Source organism: Colossoma macropomum, unplaced genomic scaffold, assembly GCF_904425465.1.
Source record: "Colossoma macropomum unplaced genomic scaffold, Colossoma_macropomum, whole genome shotgun sequence".
Taxonomy (NCBI): domain Eukaryota; kingdom Metazoa; phylum Chordata; class Actinopteri; order Characiformes; family Serrasalmidae; genus Colossoma; species Colossoma macropomum.
The window spans coordinates 2,431,681-2,457,096 of NW_023494803.1; the positions used below are offsets into that span (position 1 = coordinate 2,431,681).

Genomic DNA, 25,416 nt, shown 5'->3' on the forward strand with positions numbered 1-25,416 from the left:
TTTCACATTGAGCTTAGTAGTAACTAAATATTTACACCTACCCCTAAGCAGATGTCAGTGATGGTGAAAACAGTGGGAACCACATTAGTAGCACAACAAATACAAAAACATAACACAACCCAAAAGGGCTACTTGCAACAGTAACTTTTTTACTATGGTAATTAATAAATATTTTGCGAGTCAGACTGTGCCTTAAACATGGTGGTGGTAGTATGAGGGAAGACTGATTGGGGGGGCTCTGAGAACTCGAGCTGGAGTTTTGGGCAGCTCCTGCCTGTAGCTAGAAGCCAGACCCCCCTATATACTAACTACATTAAATGCTGTGTGCTGAGGTTTTACATTCAGCTCCAAACATGACTCTGGAATAACTCCAGACATAAAACCAACATCTATAGCTCAAGTTCAGTTGGAACACAGCCAATATCCATAACTCTGGCTCCAGCTGTATCCGTTGCATGGCACCGTGTTCATTGATTGGTTCTGAACTTGTCATTGTTATGTCATGTTGAAGTGACAGTGCTTAGTGTTTGTCACTTAAGCAGTAGAACACAGAGGGAGTGTGTTATCGCGAAATAACATCACGGCTGTGATTTGGTCGCCGTAGATCATCACAGCCGTGATGTTATTGGCGATAACACACTTCTCGAGTGTTCTATTGCTTTAATACAACAGTTAAATAAATAAAGTAATAAATTAATAAACTGGGCTGTGAACGCGGCGTTTAATATGTTTTAATGTTCGCAGTTCCTTCACCAAATTATAGTTCCTTAACGAGCAGCTTGTTGCTGCGTCAGAGTAACGAACTCCGCCCACTCGCTGCTCAGCCGGCAGTTCGTTCTCCAGCTCCACACAGACCAACTGACAGTTTGGGAATTTAGTGTAGTCTGATCTTCAGAGTCTGACCAAATCGGCTGTTGGTCAAATGTGATCTTTAAAGTTTCCGTTTTCTGTTTGTGGCAAAGTAAGAAGTAAAAACGTTCAAATGTCTTGAGCGTCTCCTACAGCTGTCAAAGTCGTTGCTTAGCAACAGCGTCTCAGCGGAGTGATAGTGTTTGTGAAAAACCTGTGATGTTATGGTGAAACAACAGCACAGTTAGAACGCTTCTCAACCAATCAGCTCGCGTGGCCGGAACTCACTGTTGTGTAATATGTACATATTGGTAAGTTAAGACATCACTTATGCATTTGTGGGGCAACCAAATTCAAGAAAAACAACAGTTTGAAACTAAGGCTGTTTTCACACCTTGTTAAGTCTGAATCAGAGTTTGGGTTTTTGTGACAGTCTTTTTCATTTGGTCCGGTTGGTTTCACACTGCAGCAGCACCAAATTGTACACGTGAGCGCTTGTTTATCGGTCAGACACACAGGCTCTGTTACATTCACATATACTGCCATTTGAGGCAAAAACTCCAATTCCAACTGATCTCTGCTTCTTTATGATTGTTTGTCAATTTAACAAATCATTTTGCTTATGCAATACGTTCTATGATCCATGTGCCAAAATTAAATGTCATTTATTGCTCGTCTGCTGTGTTTAGCAGCTGCTTGTACTGCAAGAATGAAACAGCAGGTTATGTGGACGGTCCAGCATGTCGAGAAGTATATAAAAACATGCTTTAATGCTAATTTCCCTCGTTTGGTGTAGACCATCACAAAAATGTGTTCCCAGCAGCTGCAAACTGAACCAAGGTTCACTTGGAAGCTGAGGGAGACCCACATTTTTTGTTGGACCACAGTTCATTACTTGTGCTGAAGTCTGCAGTGCTGTGGCCCAATAGAAAGCAGTTGGACACTCCTGCTTTAATCTTATTAGGGAGGTTAATGACATTATTCCTCATTTTTAGATAAGAGAAGTCGTCACCTTGGATCAGATGGGGTGTATCTGGATGATCTTACAGAGCTGGAGCCTGAAGTAGCAGCTCTCTACTTTCCCAAGAGGTAGATAAAACATCCTTTTCGCTCGTTTAAGTGGCATGTAATTAGCACTGAAGGCTAACTCAGTTCCTTCTGTTTTTACTGGCCTAACTCTGTTACCTCGTTATTCACCTGATCAACTCCAATAGATAAACTTTCATTCTACCTTGGCTGTTGAACAAAGTAATTCAATTCTAATATATGGTCTTCTACTTCTGGTTTGTAGTGATGGTGCAAGCTCATTTAGGGGAGGAGCGGAGCTTAGGAGTGCCAATCAGTCACCTCAGTCAGTGGGCAGCAGTGGCATGGACAGCGGAGTGGACAGCTTTTCTGACCAATTAGGAGACCTGCCTAATATTGCCATTTCCCTGTGTGGAGGTCTAACAGAGAACCAGGAGTTAACTAGAGGTAAACTGGAGATTTCTGTCTGTTTTTTTTCAGCTGTTTTTTTTACTGCTTTTCTTCTGAAAAGAGAGAGACGCTGTCGTTTTATTAGTGAACATAACGCCTGTATTTTCTTTATACAGAGGAATTTCAGGAGAGAGCAATATCTTATCAGGAGTTTGCTGATAATCCGTCTATTATAGATGACCCCAATCTTGTTGTAAAGATTGGAACAAAGTAAGTGAAATCTTACTGGATTAGATTACAGTTTGTATCAGAATGTTCTGTTTATTTGTTCACAATTCTGTTTGAATCTTTAAGGTATTACAACTGGAGTACAGCTGCTCCTCTGTTGCTGGCTATGCAGGTGTTCCAGAAACCCCTGCCAAAGGTAAACACTGCATGGCCATTTTGCCACATTTTACTTGGATTACTTTAATCAGTGTTTCTTAATGCACAGTTTCAACTATTCTCTGCTTCTAAACGGCCAATTCAGCTCATGAAATGATTGACAAGTTGATGAGATGGACAGTTCGCTGAAACTGCAGCACTCAAGGTCCCCAAGAGCAGGAGTAGAAACACTGATTTAGGGTTTATAAGCAGTATTGTGCAATTTCATTTCCAGTCTCAGGAAAATGCAGGAAAGAATATATTTATCAGAAAATCACATAAAGGCGTCGAGCACTGGGTATAATGTCAAATTTATCAGTGTTTTATTTATCCACTCTTTACTTTTGTGCACACTATCGCCACCTTAACTAAATGAGATATTTCTGAGTCTGAAAGGACGTTTAGCTGTTAAGAACTAACTGAAGTCGAACACCAAAACTGGACATGGTAAGATGTGGAGTAAAGTCTTATAGACTGATTAGTCTAAATTTGTAATTGAAACAGAAAATGCAACCAGTTTCTAAGACTGAACTTAAAAGGCCTGGAAAAATAAAGGACACAAAAAGACACAATAAATGCTTAAAAATTTATATTATATTTGTGTTATTTTTCCTGAAGCTGAAAAAGGATTCATTTGTACCTAAAGGCCGTTTTGAGTGGAAATTAAAGAAACTGTATATTTTGGAAAAAATATATTTTTAGTATTAATTGCTGATATAGAACTGTTTCTTTGTTTAGATTTAAGGCTTTTGATCACACCACATCTTTTAGGTATATAAAGGGCATCAGATGTAATGTGTATAGTGTGGAATGCTACGCCACCTTGTGGTTTGCGCCAAGGCAGTTATTCTCACCTCAGAACATAACCGGTTTTCATGTTTGTAGTCTTTCTTTTCATGCAATTCATGCTCTGATCATGCTTAGACTGTGTGCTGTATTTTGGCTGCTTCCTATGTCAATGCTTATCATTAGCCAAAAACCAACTGTTTTTCCTGCATTTTTGATTTGCCACAGCTGCTACAGGCCCAGCATTGTCTTTTTCATTAATATTGAACCAAAAGAGAAGAAAATACATTTAAATACTTACAAATATAAGTAAAATATCATTAACAGTGCAATATTTTTTTGCTTTTAAACTCCTCATGTGGACCCCAGCTCTCATGTGCACCCCCAAGTGTTTACAACCCTGAAAACCTGAGTAAACTTGTCTCTTCCCTCCCTGTTTTCTTTTTTCTTCTTTTTTTTCTTTATTTCCATTTAATTTCTCTCCTTCATCACATCCCATTTGGCACTGTTCTAAGTACTCTTGCCTGAGTTATGTGTACTCTGCTTTCGGATTCTTCACCTACTGTTTTCCTAGCGTGTTTGGCTCCAGTCCTGTACGTCCTCCATTTAATGTAGTTGTGTATATGAGTGAGTGAGTGAGAGAGTGAATGAGTGAGAGTGAGAGAGATTTAGCCACTGCATGACTTTCTCTCTGTTTGTACAGTCATAACCACCCACAATCATTCAGTTTTGAGTTTTGAGTTTTGAGTTTGAGTATCAGGACCTCTGTGCATTTGCTCCAGGCTACAGTGGAGGACATTATGAAGGAGAAGATGCCCAAGAAAGGAGGACGCTGGTGGTTCTCATGGCGTGGGAGGAACAGCAGCTCCAAGTCGGTAGGTTGCCACTTCTTTTTTGTTACATATTTGAGTAGAGCTCTTATGATTAATTGAGTAAACTTGAAAAATGAACACAGATTACCTTCTGCAGTAATTAGTTGGCAAACTTACATGCACATTTTAGCTTCTCCCCCTGGTTAGTTCTCTTAAAGTTCAGCAAGGATGTCAGACGACAGGAAATTTTAACTTTGGATTTAATTGAATAGGTATCTGATTGAGTCCAGTGAATGACATTAGCCTGGTATTATTAAATATCGACAAATTTAAATAAGTGCCAATAATGTGCAAATAATTTTCTTTTTTGGCATCTTCCCCCAAATTTCATTTTTTCGAGCTGCCGCTACCACAACGTCAATGGACAACTCAGTACACTCGGAGAACAGTCAGTTCTTTTACATCATCCAACAGATGGCTGTGTTGGCCAGCATCCCCAAGAGCATCCACCAAATTTCAGAATATCATAAGAATACTATAAGATGTAAACATCTTAAACATGGCAAAATGGTATCTTTGATAGATTTAAGATGTTTCCTTAGAACGCTGGAAAGGAAACGCTGGAAAGAAGTTTATACTTATGTCCAACCAAATTAATGCAGAGAATCACTGGATATGAATAGTGTTGCATGCTGTCTCTGCAAAATATAGTAAGAACTATAAATGAAGTAATATTAGAAGCTTGCTAAGTTGGTAATTATATGTTACTTATATTACTATCAGGAAAAATTTTGACTCACATGTGGTGCTTCGTAATTGAATTTGGAAAACAACTATATTATTTTTATTTGTTTATTGCGATAATTCTGCAGACGATGATCATTTGTCTATATTTACATTATCGCCCAAGCTTTGCTCCCAATGCTTTCAATCTCTCTGAAAAAGTCCCACCTCAACAACCCTAAACGAATCCCCATAGCGAGCTATGTTAGCTTTAGCTAAGACATATACTTTGCTAGCTTGCTAAGTTTCTGTAAAAAGCATATTAATAAGAATGAAATTGCTCTTTAGAGGGATTTTGGATTCACTCTAACTAACGGCATGAACCCTGTATGAAATTCTTGCAGTGTTTTTCAAACATGCCATTTGTGGCTATAAGTTAGTTTGCAAGAAAAAAAGGAATCTACAGCAGTGGCTTCATCAAAGTGATGGAATTCAAGGCTTCTCTTGCTGTAAGAAACAGAGCCCGAGAGACTCTTTCATTTATATGCATTTTTTTCCTACATAATGTTTTATATTTTTAAGTAAAGCCCATGTGTCAAACACAAGGCCTGGAATAATTTTAAGTTTCTATTAATATTAGCCTGTTTCACAATGAGCTGCACTACAACCCCCAGCATTCATTGCTATGTAATGCGCGCTCTGACTCCACTCCCCCTAAAGCAATATATGGGACAGCAGAGGACAAAGAGGAAAGATGTCAGGTGTCTAGGTCAAGCAAATAGGCAAGTTTTAAAAACCTCCCTCCTCTGTACATTTAAAGAGGTTTAACTGTTACCTGTAACTAATGTAGCCCATTGTTTTATATAAACAGTTTGTTTTGATTTAAAATGATTTTTAAACAGCTCAAGTATTCATGCAATATGTCAAAGTCTGCTACAAGGTCTTATATTTGTATTTTGACTAAACAATATCCAGTTCGGATCGTATCAAAATGTTTTTAAAAATGAAATAAAACATATTTGTTCTCTGACCCACAGGATTGTTGAGATTTTTTGACATGGCCCTTTTAGTGGTTGAGTTTGACACCCTGTTTTAAAGTCAACCTGAAATCAAAAATCATTGTTTGACTCATTAGTGCATGCACCTGATCATGTTATACCATTAAAAGACAAAATTCTTGTTTTCCCATAATCTTTGATTAAAGTACAGTGACTTTGGCCTGCCTTGAGTTTTTGTTACCTCAGCGTTCAACAGTGGGTGAAGGAAAATAACATCAATCCCCTCCCATAATGCACAGCTACCTCAGAGACCTTCCCACATTCACTCAGAAATACCTCGCAGTACGGAAGGAAAATGTGTTATGAATTCTGATTCATGAGTATTTCATCCTCTTAAAAGCTCTGTGTGATTTATTGTTGTTCAGTTCAGCTCATTTTATTGTTTATTGCTTAAACTCTTAATACATGATGAGGCAGTCGTGGGCTGGAGGTTAGGGAACCAGCCCTGTGTCCGGAAGGTTGCCGGTTTGATCCCCTGAGCCGACAGTACGTGACTGAAGTGCCCTTGAGCAAGACACCAGACCCCCAACTGCTCCCCGGGGGCTGTGGATAGGGCTGCCCACCCCTCCGGGCAAGTGCGCTCACTGGCCCCTAGCGTGTGTGTTCACTAGTGTGTACATGGTGTTTTACTGCACAGATGGGTTAAATGCGGAGGTGAAATTTCCCCGTTGTGGGACTAATAAGGGTCACTTAATCTAATCTTAATCAAAATAATACATAATCAATAGCGACAGCCCTATGTTTGAGATATTTGACACCAGATGACCCAAAGATTAAACTTCATTTGGACTTGGCCTCAATATGTCCTCATTTCTTCGACTGATAAAGCCTTTCCTCGCTCCTGGTGTTGTTCATAGAGTCTCAACATGCAGGAAAGCTTTGGCAGCAGGTTGAAAGCATTCGGCTCAGTCACCGTCTCTGTTTCTGCACCAGGAATCTGCAGCAGATCAAGTGGAGACTGGAGAGCAGGCAATGATAACAAGCAACAGGTAAAAACTTCACCCACCTAATGATTCAAAACCAAATATCTGAACAGTCTAGAAGCAAAACAGGAAATTGTTCTTGTTAATGACTCACACAATCTGATCACTCAGACCTTTGTTATATGTAATAGGTTAATGACTCGACGCTGCGTGTTCTGTGATCTTTTGTTGTGGGCTGGCTGGGGTTTCGTAACAGGTTAAAGGATGAATCATCCTCGAGCGACGATGACAACAGAGCTACTAAACAGAAAACAACATGCAGCCAGCAGGAGCCTCTCCTCAGTCCTGGTAACGTCTACTACAGGAAGACCCTGCGCTTGTCCTCGGAGCAGCTCGTAAGCCCCTGTGAAATATCTGAAATTCATGTGCATATACTGATATTCTCAGCCTTCTCTAATAATGAACTGCTATATTTTAATGCTCAAAACTGTACGCAGATAGCTAATGTTAGTGCTAGGAAGCTGAATATCTTCTTGCAGCTGTGTAACTGCAGTAACTGTCCTCATGTCATCATTATAACTGAGAGAAGAGAAATGCCTCATATGAGGAGGACAACAAGCAAAAAGCCTCAGTTAGGAAGGCTGTTAATCCAACTTTCCTCAGTTTGGCCTCTTTTCTCTGGTTGAAAAGGTAAAAAACTAGGATCTCGTCCATTTTTGTGTTAAATAACAACAGAATCAATGTTTCTATGATTTTGTTCAAAGACTGAGGTAAGAGTTACAGTAATGCTAGCTTTACTGTATTTATTAGCTTATAGATCAGTGGCTAGACCAGCAGTCAGGAATTGTTGATATATTCATGTCTGTATGATAAATGTAAATTCTGCCAAACTGATGAGGCCTAGGTACTGCTTTGCTACAAAATACTGCACAAAAATAACATGTTCAGCTCTAATTTTGGCCGGAGTGCCCCATTAACGCAGTGTATGTATTTTCCAGCATTTTATTTCCATTTAGATTTCTGAAATGTAGAAGCTGAAATTTCCCATTCATAAAAACGAACATGCACAATAATCTTGCACAACTTAAACACTAATGTGAACAACTTTCCCAGATACCATGTGACATAACCCTAGTTAGCGCAGCCGTGCAATGATCAAATGACTTAAGCTAGCAGTGAACAAGGGTCTGCTCACACATCGAGGTGCTACTGACGCCATAGTCGGACACAAAGTCTGTCACTTTAAACATCCTTGGATGTGGTTTCTGCTGTCACTGTACTACAGAAACTGCTGTTGAAAGAGACTGATGAGGAACATAGGATCAAAACTACAAAATGTACTTTACTTACAGCTGTACAAAAGCACTTTTCTAACCTGGAAGAAAACTGCCACGCTACTTTATAGCTAACTAATACACACCATTTAAAACAGCTAGATTTTAATGCTTTACCTGTTAAGGTACATTGCACTCATTTTCACTAACAACTATTTCATTCTGTGTGGGTCACTCATTATGGTATCAGTATCAGCATAAAGTACTTAAACTTGTAATCGGTCTAAAAAAATTGTATCAATGCATCCCAACTGCTTAGCAAAGTCAGAGATGTTATTAACGTGTGTTAATAGTTAACCAAAACAAATTCTGTTCTCAGGCCAGTCTGCAGTTAAAAGAGGGCCCCAATGATGTGGTCTTTAGTGTTACCACTCAGTACCAGGGTACCTGTCGCTGTGAAGGAACCATATATTTGTGGAACTGGGATGATAAAATTGTGATTTCAGATATAGACGGAACCATCACCAGGTGAGACTGAGCAGAACATACGCACCTCACATTATTAACAAACGCTTATATTAAGTCTGTGGTCAACAGTAGGAGGAAAAAACCATCTTGGTTCAGGTTGCAGTGTTTAAAAGATCACACTTACCATGGCTGCTGACTTCTTACAGATGTTTTCCATGTTAAGGTGGCTTGACTACTCCTACTTATTGTGGTTTCATGGAATGTCCATGGAATGTTGTGGTGAAAATTCAGGAGGGTTTTACATGCACGACTTTTCTATCTCATCTATAGATCAGACACCCTCGGACACATTCTGCCAACACTGGGCAAAGACTGGACCCATCAGGGCATTGCCCGCCTCTACCACAAAGTCAGCCAGTGAGTTTTACATGGCTTATATATTTAGCATGAAAAGCAGTTCCAAGTAGCTCCACTGTATGTTCACCTTGTTTTATTTTACACAATTACAAGCATCTTCACCTAATTGTTTTCCATCTTGTTAAATAGGAACGGCTATAAGTTCATGTACTGCTCTGCGCGGGCGATCGGAATGGCTGGCATGACGAGAGGTTACCTGCACTGGGTAAACGAGAGAGGTACCATGCTACCTCAGGGTCCTGTTCTCCTCAGTCCTAGCAGCCTGTTCTCCGCCCTACACAGGTGAACATGGATGGGGAGACAAGGCTTATATCTCTGTCAGTGCTAATTGTGCTGGAAACACATCTATCTGTTTTTTCATTTTGTGTTTTAGGGAGGTCATTGAGAAAAAGCCAGAGAAGTTCAAAATTGAGTGTCTGACAGACATAAAGAACCTTTTCTATCCAAACACAGAGCCTTTCTATGCTGCCTTTGGAAACAGAGCAACTGTAAGTATCAACCTGAACAACTGCTCGAAATTTTATTAGGCTAGTAGGGTTATATAACAGGTATGTCTGTGTTGGGCAGTAAAATAATGGTGTAGTCAAACGCAGCGATGCACAAACACATCGTCATGCACAAAGATCCTTTCTCACTTTCTGCACTCATGCGGTTTTTAACACAGCATAAAGAACTTTGCTATATCATTACTCAATTTTACACCCAGTATGTATTAAAGGGAAATTTTTTTAAATTGCTGCATTCATTCAGTCGTTCACACTGGTTTTCTGTGAGACAATTTCTTGCAGAGAAACTTACAGGCTTATTTACAGTGGTGGTGATAAGAACCACAGGTTGCTATGACTACAACACAAATATAGCCATTTTCATTACTATCCAAAACCACCAGTGAACCTACACATCTTCTAAACTTGTAGATGTAAAGCTGATATCTGTAAAATAGTGGTAAATCTGAAATATGGAGACTATTTTGCCTCAACCTACATGTACTTTTCCACTATGAATGGATTTAAAAATACGTTTTCAGCAAAAACCTTATTTCAAAACTATTGTAAAACAATGTCTCAGGCATCAGATGGTATTTGTACGGAGCCCTGCTGGTGACATAGAAATAAAAATAATGAGTGGAAACGAGATCCTAATATGTGGCCACAACGCAGTTAAGCGTGGGACTGAGATAATTAAGTCATGGCCATGACTTATTATCTTGTTCTCATGCCTTACTAAGTCGTGGCCATGCATTATTTTTTACAGGATGTCATTTATACAGGATGTCCCCAGCAGGGCTCCATAGATTTGTAACCATTTCGTTCAATACCTTTCTGAGATGTAGCTTTAGAGGCATCAGATACCCGAATCCGAACCCTTTATACTTCTGGTTCCTGGTTCTGCTGGCCCAGAAATTTTTAATAGTTACTTGCAGCATCAAAACTGAGAATGCTCTTAGTCTTGATTGAGAAATGGTTGTGTTCATAGTGAGATTCCTGTCTTTAGTTCAGTTGCAGATAAAAATGAACGTTATAATCTGTGACTTACTGAGATTTCACCTAAGACTCGAGATTACTGGGATCTTCTGCTCTGGAGAAATATCTGAGCAGTTGGAGACTTAAGCAAGAAATAAAAGCATAACACCAGTTGCACATCTCAAGAATGATAGTTGTAATAATATTAGATGCAAAAATGCTGAATTATCAACTTACAATGAGAAACATAAGGTAAATCAGCTGTTATAAACGAGAGCATGTGATTTTGGGCAAATTCACAAATTAATTAGGGTTCTTTTTAACTCACAAAGTACGTTAACCTCTCTGCAGGATGTGTATTCATATAAGGAGGTGGGAGTGCCCCTGAACCGCATCTTCACTGTAAACCCTAAAGGAGAGCTCATCCAAGAACATGCGAAGACCAACATATCCTCGTAAGTGCCTTCAACACCTCCCTAAAGGAGTTCACACAAAAAGCTACCATCTCTGAAGTGAAGGAAAGCTACGCTCCTTTGCGCCGTTATTACTATCCCGTGCCCCAAAGTTCATACTTGTACTTGTAAGCATGTTCATGTGCTCACCGGTGAGTGGCCAAGTGTGCTGTGTCTCACATGTACAAGAGCACAGAGAACACAGTTAAACACAGTGGTGACATTATGGCATTTAGGAAACATCAGGAAAGAACATTAACATAGGGAAAATGTCCAGAACTAGCTGTCCTACAAAGGTATGAACTCATCAAAGAAAGAAACTGCTGTTGTTCTCAGAACAATGGACTGTCCAACCAAAGAGTCCAGACCTCAACGTCATTGAAAGTGTGTTTGGGATTACTTGGATCGTTAGAAGCAGAAAATGCAACCAGTGTCTAAGACTGAACTTTGGAGGTGTTTGTAAGAAGCAGAGAGAAAAATCCCTGATTTCCAGATCTTAGATGCCAGATTAGCAGTTGGGGTAGTGTAGTGGGTAATGCCCCCCATGCAGTGGACTGGGGTTTGATTCTCTGCCCAGGTAAGACTCACAACATGACATCTGCCTATATGTTGAGCATGATACAAATATAAGTCACACTGGATAGAAGTGTCTGCCAAATGTGTGTAAATTTATTTGAAAACATTATTGTACGAACCCACACACTTGCCGTCTACTTTACTGTTTGATAGAAGTTTGTTTCTGTCCCCCTCCCAGGTACGGCCGTCTGTGTGAGGTGGTTGATCATGTCTTCCCCCTGCTGATCAGAGGCAATACGTCTGACTTCCCCTGCTCAGACACCTACAGCCAGTTCACCTACTGGAGAGAGCAGCTGCCAGAGCTGGACAAGCCAGATCAGACTGTGGAGACCAGCTGAGGGAATCGGCACACAGCACGCATAGTTTTCCCTGTCTGAACAATAGCATATCTCTACCATGACAAGGCTACGCCTGCCCCCCCCCTTACACACACAAGGAACATCACTGTTCAGACATCATGTCACCCATTTTACAGGCAAACTACTTTAATCACTGCAGTGCAACATACCTTTAATCTGGTGATGCCCTACTTCGAATCCTTATAATAGACTGTAACACACTTATTACACGGAGACATTCTGCTTTTTTTGTTTTATTTCAGTAACTGCAAGGATTTACACTATAGGGCCAAAAGTATGTGGACACCTCTCCGAATCAGTGAGTTCAGGTGTTTTGGCAACACCTATTTCTAACAGTGTATAAAATCAAGCACACGGCCATGCAGTCTCTACAGACCAACAAGAGCTCAGTGACTTTAAACGTGGCTCTGTCATAGGACGCCTCCATCGCCACAAGTCAGTTTGTGAGATTTCTGCCCTGCTAGATCTGCTGTACTTTGAACTTTAAGTGTTATTACTGTGAAATGGAAGCGTCTAGAAGCAACAACAGCTGGTAGACAATGCAAATAATCACAGATTGGGGGTGCTGAGTGTTGAAGCATGTAGCATTTAAAAATCACCTATCCTCGCCACAGAGGTTTAAACTGTCCCTGGAAGCATCAGCATGAGAACTGTGCATTATGAGCATCAAGAAATGGGTGTATACAGCTGAGCAGCTGCACACGAGCCGAAGATCACTATGTGTAATGCCAGGCGTTGGCCGGAGTGGAGTAAAGCGTGCTGTTACTGGACTCTGGGGCAGTGGAAACGTGTTCTCTTCAGTAATAAATCATGCTTCACTATCTGGTAGTCAGGTTTGGTGGACTCCACCTCCCAGAATGCATAAAGACAACTGTAATTTTTGTTGGATGAAGGATCATCTGGGGCTGCTTTTCAGGGTTTGGGCCCCTTAGTTCCAGTGAAGGGTGATGTTAAAGCTACAGCACAAAGACATTTTACAGTTATATACTTCTAACATCTTTGCAACAGTTTGAGGAAGAACCTTTCCTGTTCCTGCATGTGCATACCGAATGTGCCCTGGCCTTCTCGTCCGAAATCTTGGGGAAAGCCTTCCCAGAAGAGTGGAGGCTGATATTCATGGTGAGGTGTCCACATACCTTTGGCCATGTAGTGTTGTCACCATGGCGATTATATTTGTTCTCAAACCAACACTAAAACTGCAGCGTCTATATAAGGAAATGATCGTTTTATTTGAAAAAAATATATTTTCAGATACTAACATTAACCTGAGAAATGCATTTTAAAGATATTACTGTCAAAAAGTGTAGAGAAACAAACGGTGTGAAGGCAGCAGTGGTCAGTCTCTCAGGTCTAAAAGTATTTAGATACTGTATGTTATTCAGTCACATCGCAACAGCTCATTTCTTTATGCAGCTCTTTTGCACCTGCTCAGTTACAAACGTGAAGAAAGACGTAATCAGCTTCGTAATGGTATATTACTTTGTTCTCTCTTGCACAGAGTTGCATTTTCGCAACGTTTTACTGAATTTAGAGCACAATACCGTTCAGAAATATTTCTTTTTAAGCTACATAGCATTCCTTTATTTGTGTGTCTGATATTATTTTTTCCTAGGATTGTACAAATGATCAGTCAGCAAACTCAGTACATCTTTAGACCTGCAATAGGAAGGAACTCAGGGTCTCCAAGCTGCCCTAAGTTAATGTTTCTCAGTTCAAATAATTCAGGCTAACAGAAATAAAAGGTAAATAGTTTATTTTTTAAATAACAGTTTAAAAAGCTGATGTCTATTACTTAAAACACCTGTACTAGATTCTTAATCTAAAGATGAAAAAGATGAGCTAAATAATCAGAGATGTTTTATTTTTGAGAAATCAGCATCAGCAATTGTATGGTTCAGAAACATGTTAGGTGTGTATGGAGAATGTGTTTTTATTTTTCTGGTAAGTGTTAAAAGCTGATGTATTTATTGTTCTTGTTGAGTGTATAAATAGACGGTTTGAATGGTTTACAGGGTTGCCAGATTGCTTTAATGGTTACCCGCCAAAACATGCATTACATCTAGTATCAGAAAAAGGTCAGCATCTTGACCATTATACTAACCGCTGATGTTTTGCTCGTTTTCAGAAAATATATATATATATATATTAATTTAAATGCATCACGCATGATAGCACCCATGATCCCATGCAACAAGAAAGGTAAATAAATAATAAAACTGCAAGCAACAAAAGAAGCATGACTAGTAAAGCTGGTTAATTGTTGTCTCTTTTGCAAACAAGGGCAACTTTCTCCTCTCAACAGGAGTGAATAAAAATAATGATGTCGCTCAAAATTTTGATAACTGGATATGTGAAGGTCTACTCACATTTCAGCTGTATTACTCAATAATGCTATTGATCAACAATCAATTAATGTTATATAGCCAAAAATAATGACAAACAAGCCCAATCTGACCAAAATCCACAGTTTGGCAGGAAACCGCCTAATCTGGCAACACTGGAATTGCTTCAGCGGCAGGGCGTTACCTTTAAACTACAATATCGCTGCTGACGGAAAAAAAATCTCGTATCTCCATTTTTGTCATTTATCAGTTTTTTAGATGATTTGAAAATACCAGCTCTTTACATTGTGTGTAAATTTCATGAACCATGGTCCAAAAGAAACGGCCCAAAATGACTTGGAAAAAGTCTGGTTCCATTGACTTCCATTAAAAGTAAAGTGTGTTTTTCCTTCTCCTGTAAAGTTACCATTTTGGAGATATGAGGTTTTGTTCAGACTGCAGCGAAACGCTTACAAGCAGAATTATTTCAGTTAAACTTTTATTTTAGCATGTAAAGCAATGAGCACCTATGTTTAGATGAGTAACCTGGACTGACTGTTTGAGAACAGCTAATGTTGCAGTGACTTCCTACTTTGAGAAGAACTGTTTCTTAAGTGTTAAAATAATGTGGTATTGATCAAAGCAACGTTGAAGATGCAAATTATCCTGTTTTGTCAGGGAAAAACAGTCTTTTATTCTTTCAGTAAAGGATAAAACATTGTTTTTTTTCGACCATGTTGATAGTAAACCACTACAAACCATCACACTGTGAATGACTGAGCTGGAGACTGTTGGTGTCTCTGTGAGAGCATTTTCTTTGGTCTAGGAACCTTGAGCAGAACCCTGAGCAGAACTGCAGGGTCATCACTGAGCTCTGGTTACCTGAACTTACATTGCGAAGCTAATCTGACTCGTTTATTAGGACGTTAGTGCTGTTTCTCATTTCAGCAGCACTGAGTCAGTAAACTGTGTCCTCACTTGTCTCTTCTGTCTCTGTGGATTCTGATATTCTTTCTGTGAAAGATTTCATTGCCTATGTTGGGTTTCTGTGTCAGTTCAGTCTCTGATATTAAAAAGATCACAGTAGTGTTAAACCTTATGATGCCACATCTGGATCAGTTTAATAAAATCTTGCAATTACAAGAATCCAGAACCAGGTTCTTCCGCTGTCTTTCTCACACACAAACATCAGTTAGCTAAACTGTTCACGCTAACTTCTGACATTAGTCTAGTCTAGTCTAGTTCAGTCTAGTTTAGTTTAATTTAGTTTAGTTTAATTTAGTCTAGTTTAGTTTAACTTAATTTAGTTCAGTTAAATTTAGTTTAGCTCCCCTTTTTTCCTCCCACTGGTTTCTAATATAATCCTTGTTTGAACAGTTTGATGTTTTGAACAAGGTGTTTTGCTTCATTTGCCCTTCTCGCGCAGATATTCAGCTGAACATGATTAATATCTGACCGGTGTGACCTGAAACTAGCTTTGGCCAATGTTTTAATATCGTTAGCGTGATAACTAACCTCACTCTGCTTTACCAACATGGGTATGGTCAGTGAAGGACTGACCAACACGTTTCAGTAACTAAATTCAGTGCAGGAAGTGAAATGTTGAGATGGTAAAATCACTGCACTCAGCTTCATTAACAGAATCTCTAAATGTGAGGCGAGTTACTGATGTTATTCTCCAACTAATCCAACTCAGAGAAAGAAACTTGTGACGTGATGAATCGTGAAAATGTCTTTAAGTCCTGAGAAGCTGCGCTTTTCGCTCATCACTACCTGAAATAATCGATTCAGAAAGTCTAGTTTTTTGTACGTCTTCTTCAAATATTCTCGCTATGGGAACAAAACTCTGCACTTCTGTTGTTTTTACAGAACGACCTTGACGATCTGGCTGAGATGTTACACGGTATATCAGTGTAATTTACACTGTGATGTTTAAATACCATCCGAACATCATATTTAATATGAGGTGAAGGTTCTTCTTACCCAGCTTCTCCACAGCTTCCACACAGACGCTGGGAAACATGTCTTCGTTGTATGTGGCTACTAAGACAAAGAGGCCGGTTCTGACCAGCACCAGGCCGCGGCCTCCCTGCGTGGAGAGGGTGAAGCGGTAGAACAGCGGAGAGTTCGATACTCTGCTTTACAGAACTTCACGGAACAGCAGGTTCACTTACGCGCTTACAGTAGATGGAGTTCCTGTCCGCTCGCACACAACCGAACTCCTCCTCCTGGAAGCAGAAGACCCCCCACGGACCCCTCTCCAAGCCCCGCTCTCGCACTGCAGCCAGACGCCTGAAGGCACCTGTGAACGCCCGCGCTTCCCGAGGAAGGACCTGAAACGGACGCAGGAAGGACCCGGTCAGAGCTGCAGCGCGGAGGCGAGCAGTGACGGAATGAAGCCGTTAGCATTAGCTGAGGTAGTTAATTAGCTAACCAGCTGAGCTCAAACTCACCTGCAGTCCCGGTGAAGCCGCCATTATGCCGCCACTTTTAGCTGCGAGCACAGCGGCGCTCTCGACGTGCCTCGTGCTAATGAGACTGTCGATGATCAAATTCTGAAACGGGTTCATTTCTCCTCCGCGTTAAACCCCGAACACAAACTTTCTCAGCGGTTGCCACCCTACTTAGCGTCCTTAGCAACCGACCTGCTGTAAGAGCAGGTCCCCTTCACTTTAAATGTGGACATTCAGTCAAAGGACAGCTCCGCCCATTTTGCATAATTTATGCCTAATTAAGTCATTAAGATGTAAACAAAGTCATTCAGAGTGACTCTGATATGAACTGATGCATTATAGGCTCAGATGTCTTTACAGTGGTGGTGATGGGAACCAGGGGTCACAATGTGTACAATGCAAATATAGCCTTTTTATTTACTGTCCAAAACAACCAATAAACATATATATAAGTTAGTGTTATATATATATATATATATATATATATATATATAAGCATATAAAAATACACTCAATGTTGATGATACTAGTAGCAATCATAGTAATCGTGGGGGAAACCAGGCTGAGTGAGCAGCTAAACCATCTTAGATCAGCATGGGACAGATGCTGGTCTGCGCTGTTTTTTTGGGAGGGTAATCTGTCACTGTACCATGAATGTGTTTAAAATGTTTTAGGCCAAACTCTCATTTCAGAGTGTCAAACATCTCCAGCATCAAGCAGCATATATACATCTTTTTTTGTGACCGTTTTCTGTGAGGTAGCTTTTATAGGCATGAATTGCTTCAGATGTTGGTTCTGTAACCATCATTGTGAACGACTGAACTCTGAAATTCTTCTTTAGGGGATTAATACAAGTTGAAGTACAGCAGGTTCAGGGGTTGCAATGTCAACAATGCAAATATAGCCATTTCAGTTATTTACCAACCAAAATTCTGTCATATGTCTTTATGTATTAACAATACACACAAATAGAGTCAGACATCCTCAGAAGACTTGTCCTTCACCAGGTTTTCTCTTTGAACGGGCTTCTCTTTCAGCATATTGCAATCTTCAGATTCATCTGCTCGGGGAGGAAGTCCGAAGCACAGCCAAGGATACAAATGGTTCTTCTGCACGTTGCATACAATTACAATTTCCACAAGAAGTTCCAAATGTTCCCCAAATCACCAAATGTTACAAAGAGCAGCTTTAAAGTCAGTCATTCATAAAGAATTACTTAAAAATTAAAAAGAACAAAGAAGAAGAAAAATGTCAAATAAATTTTTATTTGCTTCAGAACCCTGATTTTTCTGTTGCATATTTGTGCTCATGTTAGATACTCTGCTTGTGTCATTTTTGAGTAAATCAGCAAAGCCTGCACTCCCAGAAGATAAAAAAAAAATATAATAATAATAAAAAAAGGCAGACACTGAGATGGTATTTAAAACATACTTATAGCTAAAATTGAAACAAACCTAACAAAACCTGCACTGGATCGTAGATCCTGGGCAGTTTAAGGCAGAGGGCTAATGAAGCGTGTGGTGTAAATGCTGATGGCAGTAATGAACACAGTGAGCTGCTCCTAAAGTGTGGATAGTCAGAGACGCATAAATTAAAATAAATAAAACGCACACAAAATCAACAGTGATTAGTCCTTTTTTAGGGTCTCTCCTGTGTAATCACTTCATTTGTACCATTATGTAGTAAAACGTTTTTTTTTTGGGAACTTTCTGGGAAAATAAACTACCGTTTCCTTAAGACTTAAGATCCATAAAAGAATCCAATTTTTGAAAAACTGGCAGATGCAAATGCATTTCTACATAATAAAGCATAGGTGCATAAATTATACAGTATAAGGTTAAAGAAGCTTAAAAAAAAAGATAGTAGTGTTCCCTTACAGGATCAAGTGCCAATCCTGATCTACTAAAAATCAAATCAAATGAAGAAAAAAAGAAATAATACAACTTCTACTACAGCAAAATAGACAGTATGTTTAGAGAAAAATAGAAATCCTGAGAAATCTCTACATCCAGTGGTAAACTAGTCTGGCAAAACCACAAATGTCCTCCATTTTAGGTCACTTGTTATACAAAATGCTGCAAATTGCAAAACTGGGCAATTAACACGTTTGACAAGAAATAGTCTCACATTCAGTAGCACGTTCCACAGTAGTTGAAGGAGCTGTAAGGAAAGGCAACATATGGAAGATCTGGAGGAATTCGGTAGCTCGTTTGTGCTGAACAGGCGGGTTCTTCAGCTCAAATCCTCTCAATTCGGGGCTTTGCCATCAAACAGTTGCAGGTCGAGCCTGACCCACACCTCTCCGGTGGGCACTTCGTGAAGCAGCAGCCTTCTGATGGCTGGACCTTTGTTTGCCAGCTCCTTTTTGATAGTGGCTACAGGAACCTCGGTGCGACCAAGGAAGTCTACAGGAGGGAATGACAAACAGATTTCATAACTCAGACGAAGGTAGGAGATTAAAAAACAGGAGTGGATAAAATACAAAGAAATTATACTTATGAGTGTCGTTAATCAATTTAATGGCGATCCATTTTTCCTATCACCACCACTGTAAAGACATCTGAGTCAACAAGTTTCTCTACAATGAACCATTTCACATCAGACCACTCTGACCGACTTTGTTTACATCTAAATGATGGAATTTCACCAGATTTTTGAAAAAACAAATGGTAAAATTTATCTTTGAACATACTCAACTACATTAAAATGAAAAGTAAATATTTTAACAAATAAACTGAAAGACTTCTTTGTTGTGGTACCAATCCTCACACTAATACATGGCGTAGTTACGGCGTAGTTGTGGGCAGTTTTATTTTACACTGATATTATGATTTTGTTGGATGTTTTCATAAAAACTACAAATTCAAATTCACTGATCGATAACAGAAAGGGAGAAAACTGGTCTTTGAGAATTGTAATGAGTATTTTGTTTGAGGTTCTAAATGAATAGTAAAAAGGATGCTTGTCCGCTTGGACTGTATTAATTATTTCATTTCAGTGATGCGTGAAGTACAATTAATGACATTTTCACCCCTAAGAAAGACATTACGTACCATCAGGAGAAAACTGCTCACGTTCATAAATGGTGATGCACAGTACATCCTGATAGAGGTCCTTTATGTGGAAATGACAGTTGAAGTTCCACTTAGGGTTGAGCGTGTCATTTAAAGTTCGAGAGGTGTAGCATTGTGCACCCATGGTCACCTCACAGTACGGGTTGCTCTTTCCTAATAAGCGGAGGAGAAAGATTTAACAAGGGTGAATGAATCAGGATGAATACCTACAACAGCAGTTCTGTAAGGAATCAATATAGAAACTCACCATTTGGCTTAGAGGACTTCAGCTCTGTGGCCTCCTGGATAGTGACAAGCAGACGACCAATTCCACTGGCTTTCATAGAACGAGCTGACAGAAGGATGGAGCATTACACATACATACATACATACGTACATACCAATGGGACTAATTAAGGATTGTCTTATCTTCTCTTATCTATACACACAACCAGTCTAAAAAACTCCGGACAGGGACAAAAAATAATAATAATTTTATTTATATATATATATATATATATATATATATATATATATATATATATATATATATATATATATATATATATATATACACACACACACATACACACACATACATACACACATACACACACACACACATATACACACTGTATGATAGCTGTATAGTGCATAAGAACTCACTTTGATAGACCTTCTCCCGTTTCTTTTTCTCCGTCTCGATGAACTCCTCTGAACCTGCCTTGATCTTCTGAACCCATGCAGTCCTAGAAACACCGTTTCAAATACAGATTATTACAGGTTACAAGGTAAAACGGATCTTCAGTGATGAGAGAGGATAACGTACAGTAAAATTCTTCAAATTTACCTCTCGTTGATGTTCTCTGTTTTGAGAGTATAGACCCTGTCAATGTGAGAGATGTGGAAAACTGGCTCATCACTGGACGGGTCAGATGGCAACTTCACCAGGACTTCATTTAGGAACACAGGCTGGAAAAGACAAGATGTGAGACAGTTTTTTGAGGCCTTGTTTAAAAGAGATTTTTGAAAAAATCTGTTACTGAACAGTTAAAATGTAAAGTCATTCACAGTAGTTTACCCGATTTTCTCCCCAATTTAGTCGTCTCCAATTCCACCCTCTAGTTAGGACCCCCCCCAATCACACGATGCTATCAACGCTAGGAGGGTGAAGGCTAACACAGGCTTCCTCCGAGACCTGTGAAGCACCACCGCTTCTTTTCGAACTGCCGCTCACGCAACATCACTGGACAGCCGAACGCGCTCGGAGGAAAGCGCCAACCGCCAGATCTGTTACGTCAGCTAACAGACGCCTGCGCTGACTAGCATCGCGCTGAGTGATGAGGGGAGAAGGAGGGGCCATCCCACCCACCCAGAGAGAGCGAGGCCAGTTGTGCTCTCTCGGACTCCCGGCTACGGACGGCTGTAGCATCACCAGGGATCGACCTCGCGATCTCCTGATGATAGGGCCAACGCTTAGACGGTTGCGCCACTCGGGAGCATTCACAGTAGTTTTGATGTGAAATGCTTCTTTCCAGACAACCACAGTGGTGGTGATAGGAAACAGACTTCTGAAATGTTTAATGCCTCTAAAAGCTCCCTCACTGAAAGTTAGGACATAAAATAATTTAAAAATATGCTGATTCCTGACACATTGTCTTCTGATAGTTTTATAATATAGTTTCAGCTTGAAATCTATATTTTAAAATCATACCTGGTGGAGAGGTCTGAGTGTTATAAGGCGAAATAGTCCCTAAAGAAAACTACTGTACCATTAATAACATTACATGGACAAATTTGACATGTAGTTCATTTTGGACAGCAATTAAACTGACTCTGCATTACAGACACCTGGTTCCTATCAGCACCACTGTGAAAAAATCTGAGTTTGTAAGTTTCTGTACAATGAACCGTTACAGATGGCAATGCAGTGTCCTAGAGGACAGATAGAGCCTTGAAAGAAGTTTCTGATTTATGCATCATCAGAAATTCTACATCTCACAGTAGCATATCAAGCTGTTATACTAGCAAATCAAACTTGTAAACAGGGTTTTGTAAGTTGCAAAAAAGAAAACTTGATTTTAAAAAAATCATTTTTGGTCTAAACTTGTATATTCATTGATATTTGTCACTTGTAATGAAGGCTGTGTAGTCAGGTTTAAACCCTTACTGATTTGTACATCTTGTACTGGGTGTTGGACTTTGGGCTAAAGAGCCTGTCTGAGCCTGAGGAGGTGAACTGCTTGACAGCTTGGGTGAAGAGCAGGAAATCATTGAAGAGGAAGGCATACAGTTCCTTGTTGCTCTTGGTCTTGAACAGTTTCCCACTGTGCAGCAGCTTTCGAGGACCCAGGCAGTTGGTTAGAGAGTTGAATACCAGGTTCTATTGGGGAAAAATAAACAAAAAGAAAAAGATTTAGAAGAAAGAAAGCTACATTTGTTGATTTTGTTTATAATGTAAATGCCAGCCCGACTATCGAGCACTGCGAGAGCAGATTCACTTACAGCAGTAATTAACCAGCAACACATGTGAAATAACCTCTTTTAGTTACTCAGCCATGCCTATAAGCACACCATTATACCCCAGTACCTCTTCAGTTCATGGCTTTGAAAGTCAGGAGTGGCACATTAACAACAAATGACAAAACAAAAACAATCCAACTGTTTATAAAAACTACAGAAGACTAAACTGGAAATTGAATCTAAGTCATAAATCTTTGGCTGGACTCTGAACACATCGTAATATCCTTAGTTTTTCCAAAACATTTATCAATGTCGCTTGCATATGTTCATCAGTGTCTCCTGCAAATATATATATTTTGAAGGAACTCAAGGGCTAAGGGCTAAGAGAGAAATGTATGACGTTCTTTAAAACTGTTGCTATCGCGAACCTGGGTAGACAGAAATGTCTGAAAGTTGATACGTTTTGTCCTGTCTACAGTTTTCAATGGATCTTCTGTGTTGAGAAGTTACTAAGTAGTTGAAATGTGAATAATACTACATAAAAGGCATCACTGCTATGCACATTACATCATATGGCTGGTAACATCACCAAAACACCCCACACAACCCAGCAAGCTTTAACAGTCAGGGTGGTCCAGCTGCTTTGGCAGTAGTAGTCTACAGTCTACACTCAACACTCAACAGTCTACAGTCTACAGTCGACAGTCGACAGTCGAAGAAGCTTGTTTTGTTACAGAACAGAGTTCAGGTTGAGCATCAGGGACGTTTACACGATGCCTTTTTAAATGCGAGGCACACAGACCTGCGTAAAAAGCGTAGAGTTCCTTGTGTGTCTGCCATGAACTACAAAATGAAGCATGACTTTCGAGGTCTAGGACATAGTAATGAGTTTATTAGAGAAAATGTGGCATGTTGCTCACCTCTGTGATCCCCTCACACTGGACGTGGCTCTGGATCCACTCCAGCCGATCCGAGTTCTCCTTCTCTCGCACGCCCTCGTTCACCTGAGAGCACAGCTCCTCAGCTTTCTCTAGAGCTTCCCGCAGCTGAGCATGATCCACATGACTCTCAGGAGTGCTCTCAAGGATCTGGAGACAAGCAAACATACATCTAGATATTTAGTGCTTAGTTATTCAGAGTTACTTAGAGCTTTTATCCTCTGAGTAAGATCTTTGTTTCAGAAATATGCCAAGAGACAGCAGAACAAGCTATACTCACGTTTTTTATGTGGAGAGGGTAGCGTGTAATTCTTTGCATAGGCTTCAGTAAGAAGCTGGACAAAGGCATTCCTTTACAGCGGTAGTCTGTGGCTATTTTCTGAGGATTTATAAAAAATTCGAAATCAGTAACACACGATCTACGTTGTTGGGACTGGGCTTTAGACTCACAATAAATATCAGTGCTATTACTACTACCTTTATTGGACTAAGACTCCAATTTCAGTGAAATTTTTTAAATTAAAAAATAAAGTCATGATTAATCTAAATCTTTCAACTTCAATAAAAAAATCAAAAAGATGTTTTAAAAAATTATTGAAAAATAGAAAAATTATTTTTACAAATTAAATGATGATTTTGCATATATTTAGCTTAATACTGTCTCAATAGCCTGGGTCTAAATAGATAATAACAAACCTTGTAAGTATCTAAGAACTGAATCCTTAATTGTTTTTTTTATTAGTTTTTTTTAATGTGGGTCTGCAGCTGAACTAATTCTGTAGAATGATCTACAGGGAGATTCAGTTGAAAGAGGCCCCGAATATTCTGTAATAACTCTCTCTAGGACGAAGCAATCTGAACAAAACAATGTGCAATGATCTCCTCAGTATATGGAGCTTCGAACAAGCCAGGATGCCCCTGTGTCAGAGCGATGAGGTAGGCACCGGACAGCCGTTGCGACGTTAACCTCTGTTTGCAACTTCTGGGTGCAGACCCCCGTACCCCTTCATGTGTCTGGCAGAAAACGGAGATCACTTCCAGTATCGCGTGTAACGCAATCGATTCCACATATGTCAAGGTATGTAGCTATTTTCTGTTCAGATTGCTTCATCCTAATGGGAGTTAAAACAAAATATTCGGGGCCTCTTTCGAGTGAATCTCCCTGTATATACAGTATTTGGCTCTTTTGGGGACTAATGGTGTTTTCTCTGTTATCTTTCTTAATTATGCCGAGATTCTGCAAAATCAGTGGAACTAAATGTAGTTGTGGTTGAACAGACAGAACGGAGGGGATAGAGAGGTAGTGGAACAGAACCAAACTGAGTCTCAGCGGTACCTTGAGGAAATCTTTGAAGTCTGGCTCCTGGTCGGTCTTCTGTTGCAGCAACGCGGCAGCGTTTAACTGGCAGCTGCAGAAGCGAATGTAGGCCTGCATGTGAGAGAGCTCCGCAGCCAGAATGTCGCCCACCGTCGGCACAGGCATCTTTTCTCCTCCCATCTTCTTCCTCACTCGAAGGGCCCTGAGCCACACATAGTAAGACATCATGTTAAGGAACAGTCAAAGAAGGGGACAGTATGCTACAGCGGTCAACGTCTGATAGCGGTTATACAGATTCTTAAGAAGAGAGCAGTTCACATACTTCAGCAGCTTTGTGTTGCACATTATGAGCTCTTTCCAGTTGACGAAAATCATATTCATCTCAGCTTCAGTCAGCCGTCCCGATTCAGACATTGGCTTATGGAACACCTTCAAGAAAATCAAAACACATCATTGTTTTTGCACGAGTAGATCAGGGTCTTATTTTTAGAACCTTTAATAATCAAGCAGTATTCTAGGCAGTATTCGTCCTTCTAGTGAGAGGAAACAAGTATTCAGACATGTTTGTTTTTGTCAGTTAATATACTTCCAGTGCATAAGTCCACTTTCAAAAAAGTGTGTATTCAGACAACACAAATTAATATCATTAGTACTTTGTTTGAAAGCTGTTGTTCGGCAGTTGCAGCTTTGAGACGTCTATGGTAGGAAGTGATTAGCATCTTTACAGGATTGTGATTTGATTTTCTGCCAATTCCTCTTCGCAAACTGTCTTCTATTCTCCAAGGTGACTAGGTTTCCTCTGCTGGACTTGCAATTCAAAATTCTCCATCAACTTCCAAAAGGATTAAAGTCAGGAGGTTAGCTAGGCCAC

The 25,416-nt window shown here is 39.9% G+C and overlaps 3 protein-coding genes across 6 annotated transcripts in view; 1 reads left to right on the forward strand and 2 right to left on the reverse strand.

Moving 5' to 3' along the window:
- lpin1 (lipin 1) overlaps positions 1-15,473 on the forward strand; it is a 40,044-nt gene extending 24,571 nt beyond the window's left edge. For both annotated transcript variants that reach the window (XM_036592895.1, XM_036592896.1), the window contains exons 9-21: positions 1,845-1,938; positions 2,141-2,322; positions 2,442-2,535; positions 2,620-2,689; positions 4,257-4,349; positions 7,001-7,056; positions 7,247-7,385; positions 8,644-8,792; positions 9,063-9,149; positions 9,279-9,431; positions 9,523-9,637; positions 10,964-11,067; positions 11,819-15,473. In XM_036592895.1, the coding sequence (XP_036448788.1) occupies positions 1,845-1,938; positions 2,141-2,322; positions 2,442-2,535; positions 2,620-2,689; positions 4,257-4,349; positions 7,001-7,056; positions 7,247-7,385; positions 8,644-8,792; positions 9,063-9,149; positions 9,279-9,431; positions 9,523-9,637; positions 10,964-11,067; positions 11,819-11,978 (1,496 nt within the window). In that variant the 3' untranslated portion in view covers positions 11,979-15,473. The remainder of the gene's footprint in view (positions 1-1,844; positions 1,939-2,140; positions 2,323-2,441; positions 2,536-2,619; positions 2,690-4,256; positions 4,350-7,000; positions 7,057-7,246; positions 7,386-8,643; positions 8,793-9,062; positions 9,150-9,278; positions 9,432-9,522; positions 9,638-10,963; positions 11,068-11,818) is intronic.
- A 187-nt stretch (positions 15,474-15,660) lies between these two features.
- pfn4 (profilin family member 4) lies at positions 15,661-16,996 on the reverse strand. The gene is made up of 4 exons (XM_036592897.1): positions 16,774-16,996; positions 16,495-16,653; positions 16,304-16,409; positions 15,661-15,754 (listed from the first exon to the last, which is right to left on the reverse strand). Exons 1-4 carry the CDS (start codon positions 16,888-16,890, stop codon positions 15,726-15,728), a joined length of 411 nt encoding a protein of 136 aa, XP_036448790.1. The 5' UTR covers positions 16,891-16,996; the 3' UTR covers positions 15,661-15,725.
- A 1,022-nt stretch (positions 16,997-18,018) lies between these two features.
- itsn2b (intersectin 2b) overlaps positions 18,019-25,416 on the reverse strand; it is a 56,149-nt gene continuing 48,751 nt past the window's right edge. For all 3 annotated transcript variants that reach the window (XM_036594078.1, XM_036594076.1, XM_036594077.1), the window contains exons 30-39: positions 24,868-24,974; positions 24,564-24,747; positions 23,508-23,606; positions 23,210-23,377; positions 21,997-22,209; positions 20,677-20,798; positions 20,493-20,575; positions 20,095-20,178; positions 19,827-20,000; positions 18,019-19,178 (exon numbers count right to left, since the gene is read on the reverse strand). In XM_036594078.1, the coding sequence (XP_036449971.1) occupies positions 19,021-19,178; positions 19,827-20,000; positions 20,095-20,178; positions 20,493-20,575; positions 20,677-20,798; positions 21,997-22,209; positions 23,210-23,377; positions 23,508-23,606; positions 24,564-24,747; positions 24,868-24,974 (1,392 nt within the window). In that variant the 3' untranslated portion in view covers positions 18,019-19,020. The remainder of the gene's footprint in view (positions 19,179-19,826; positions 20,001-20,094; positions 20,179-20,492; positions 20,576-20,676; positions 20,799-21,996; positions 22,210-23,209; positions 23,378-23,507; positions 23,607-24,563; positions 24,748-24,867; positions 24,975-25,416) is intronic.

Excerpts from the sequence above, each read along its gene's own strand:
- pfn4 (XM_036592897.1), bottom strand. The coding sequence starts at position 16,890 with ATGAACCCGTTTCAGAATTTGATCATCGACAGTCTCATTAGCACGAGG. Across the intron at positions 16,654-16,773 it reads CGGCTTCACCGGGACTGCAG|GTCCTTCCTCGGGAAGCGCG; the intron begins GTGAGTTTGAGC and ends CGTCCGTTTCAG. Across the intron at positions 16,410-16,494 it reads ACTCCATCTACTGTAAGCGC|GGAGGCCGCGGCCTGGTGCT; the intron begins GTAAGTGAACCT and ends CTCTCCACGCAG.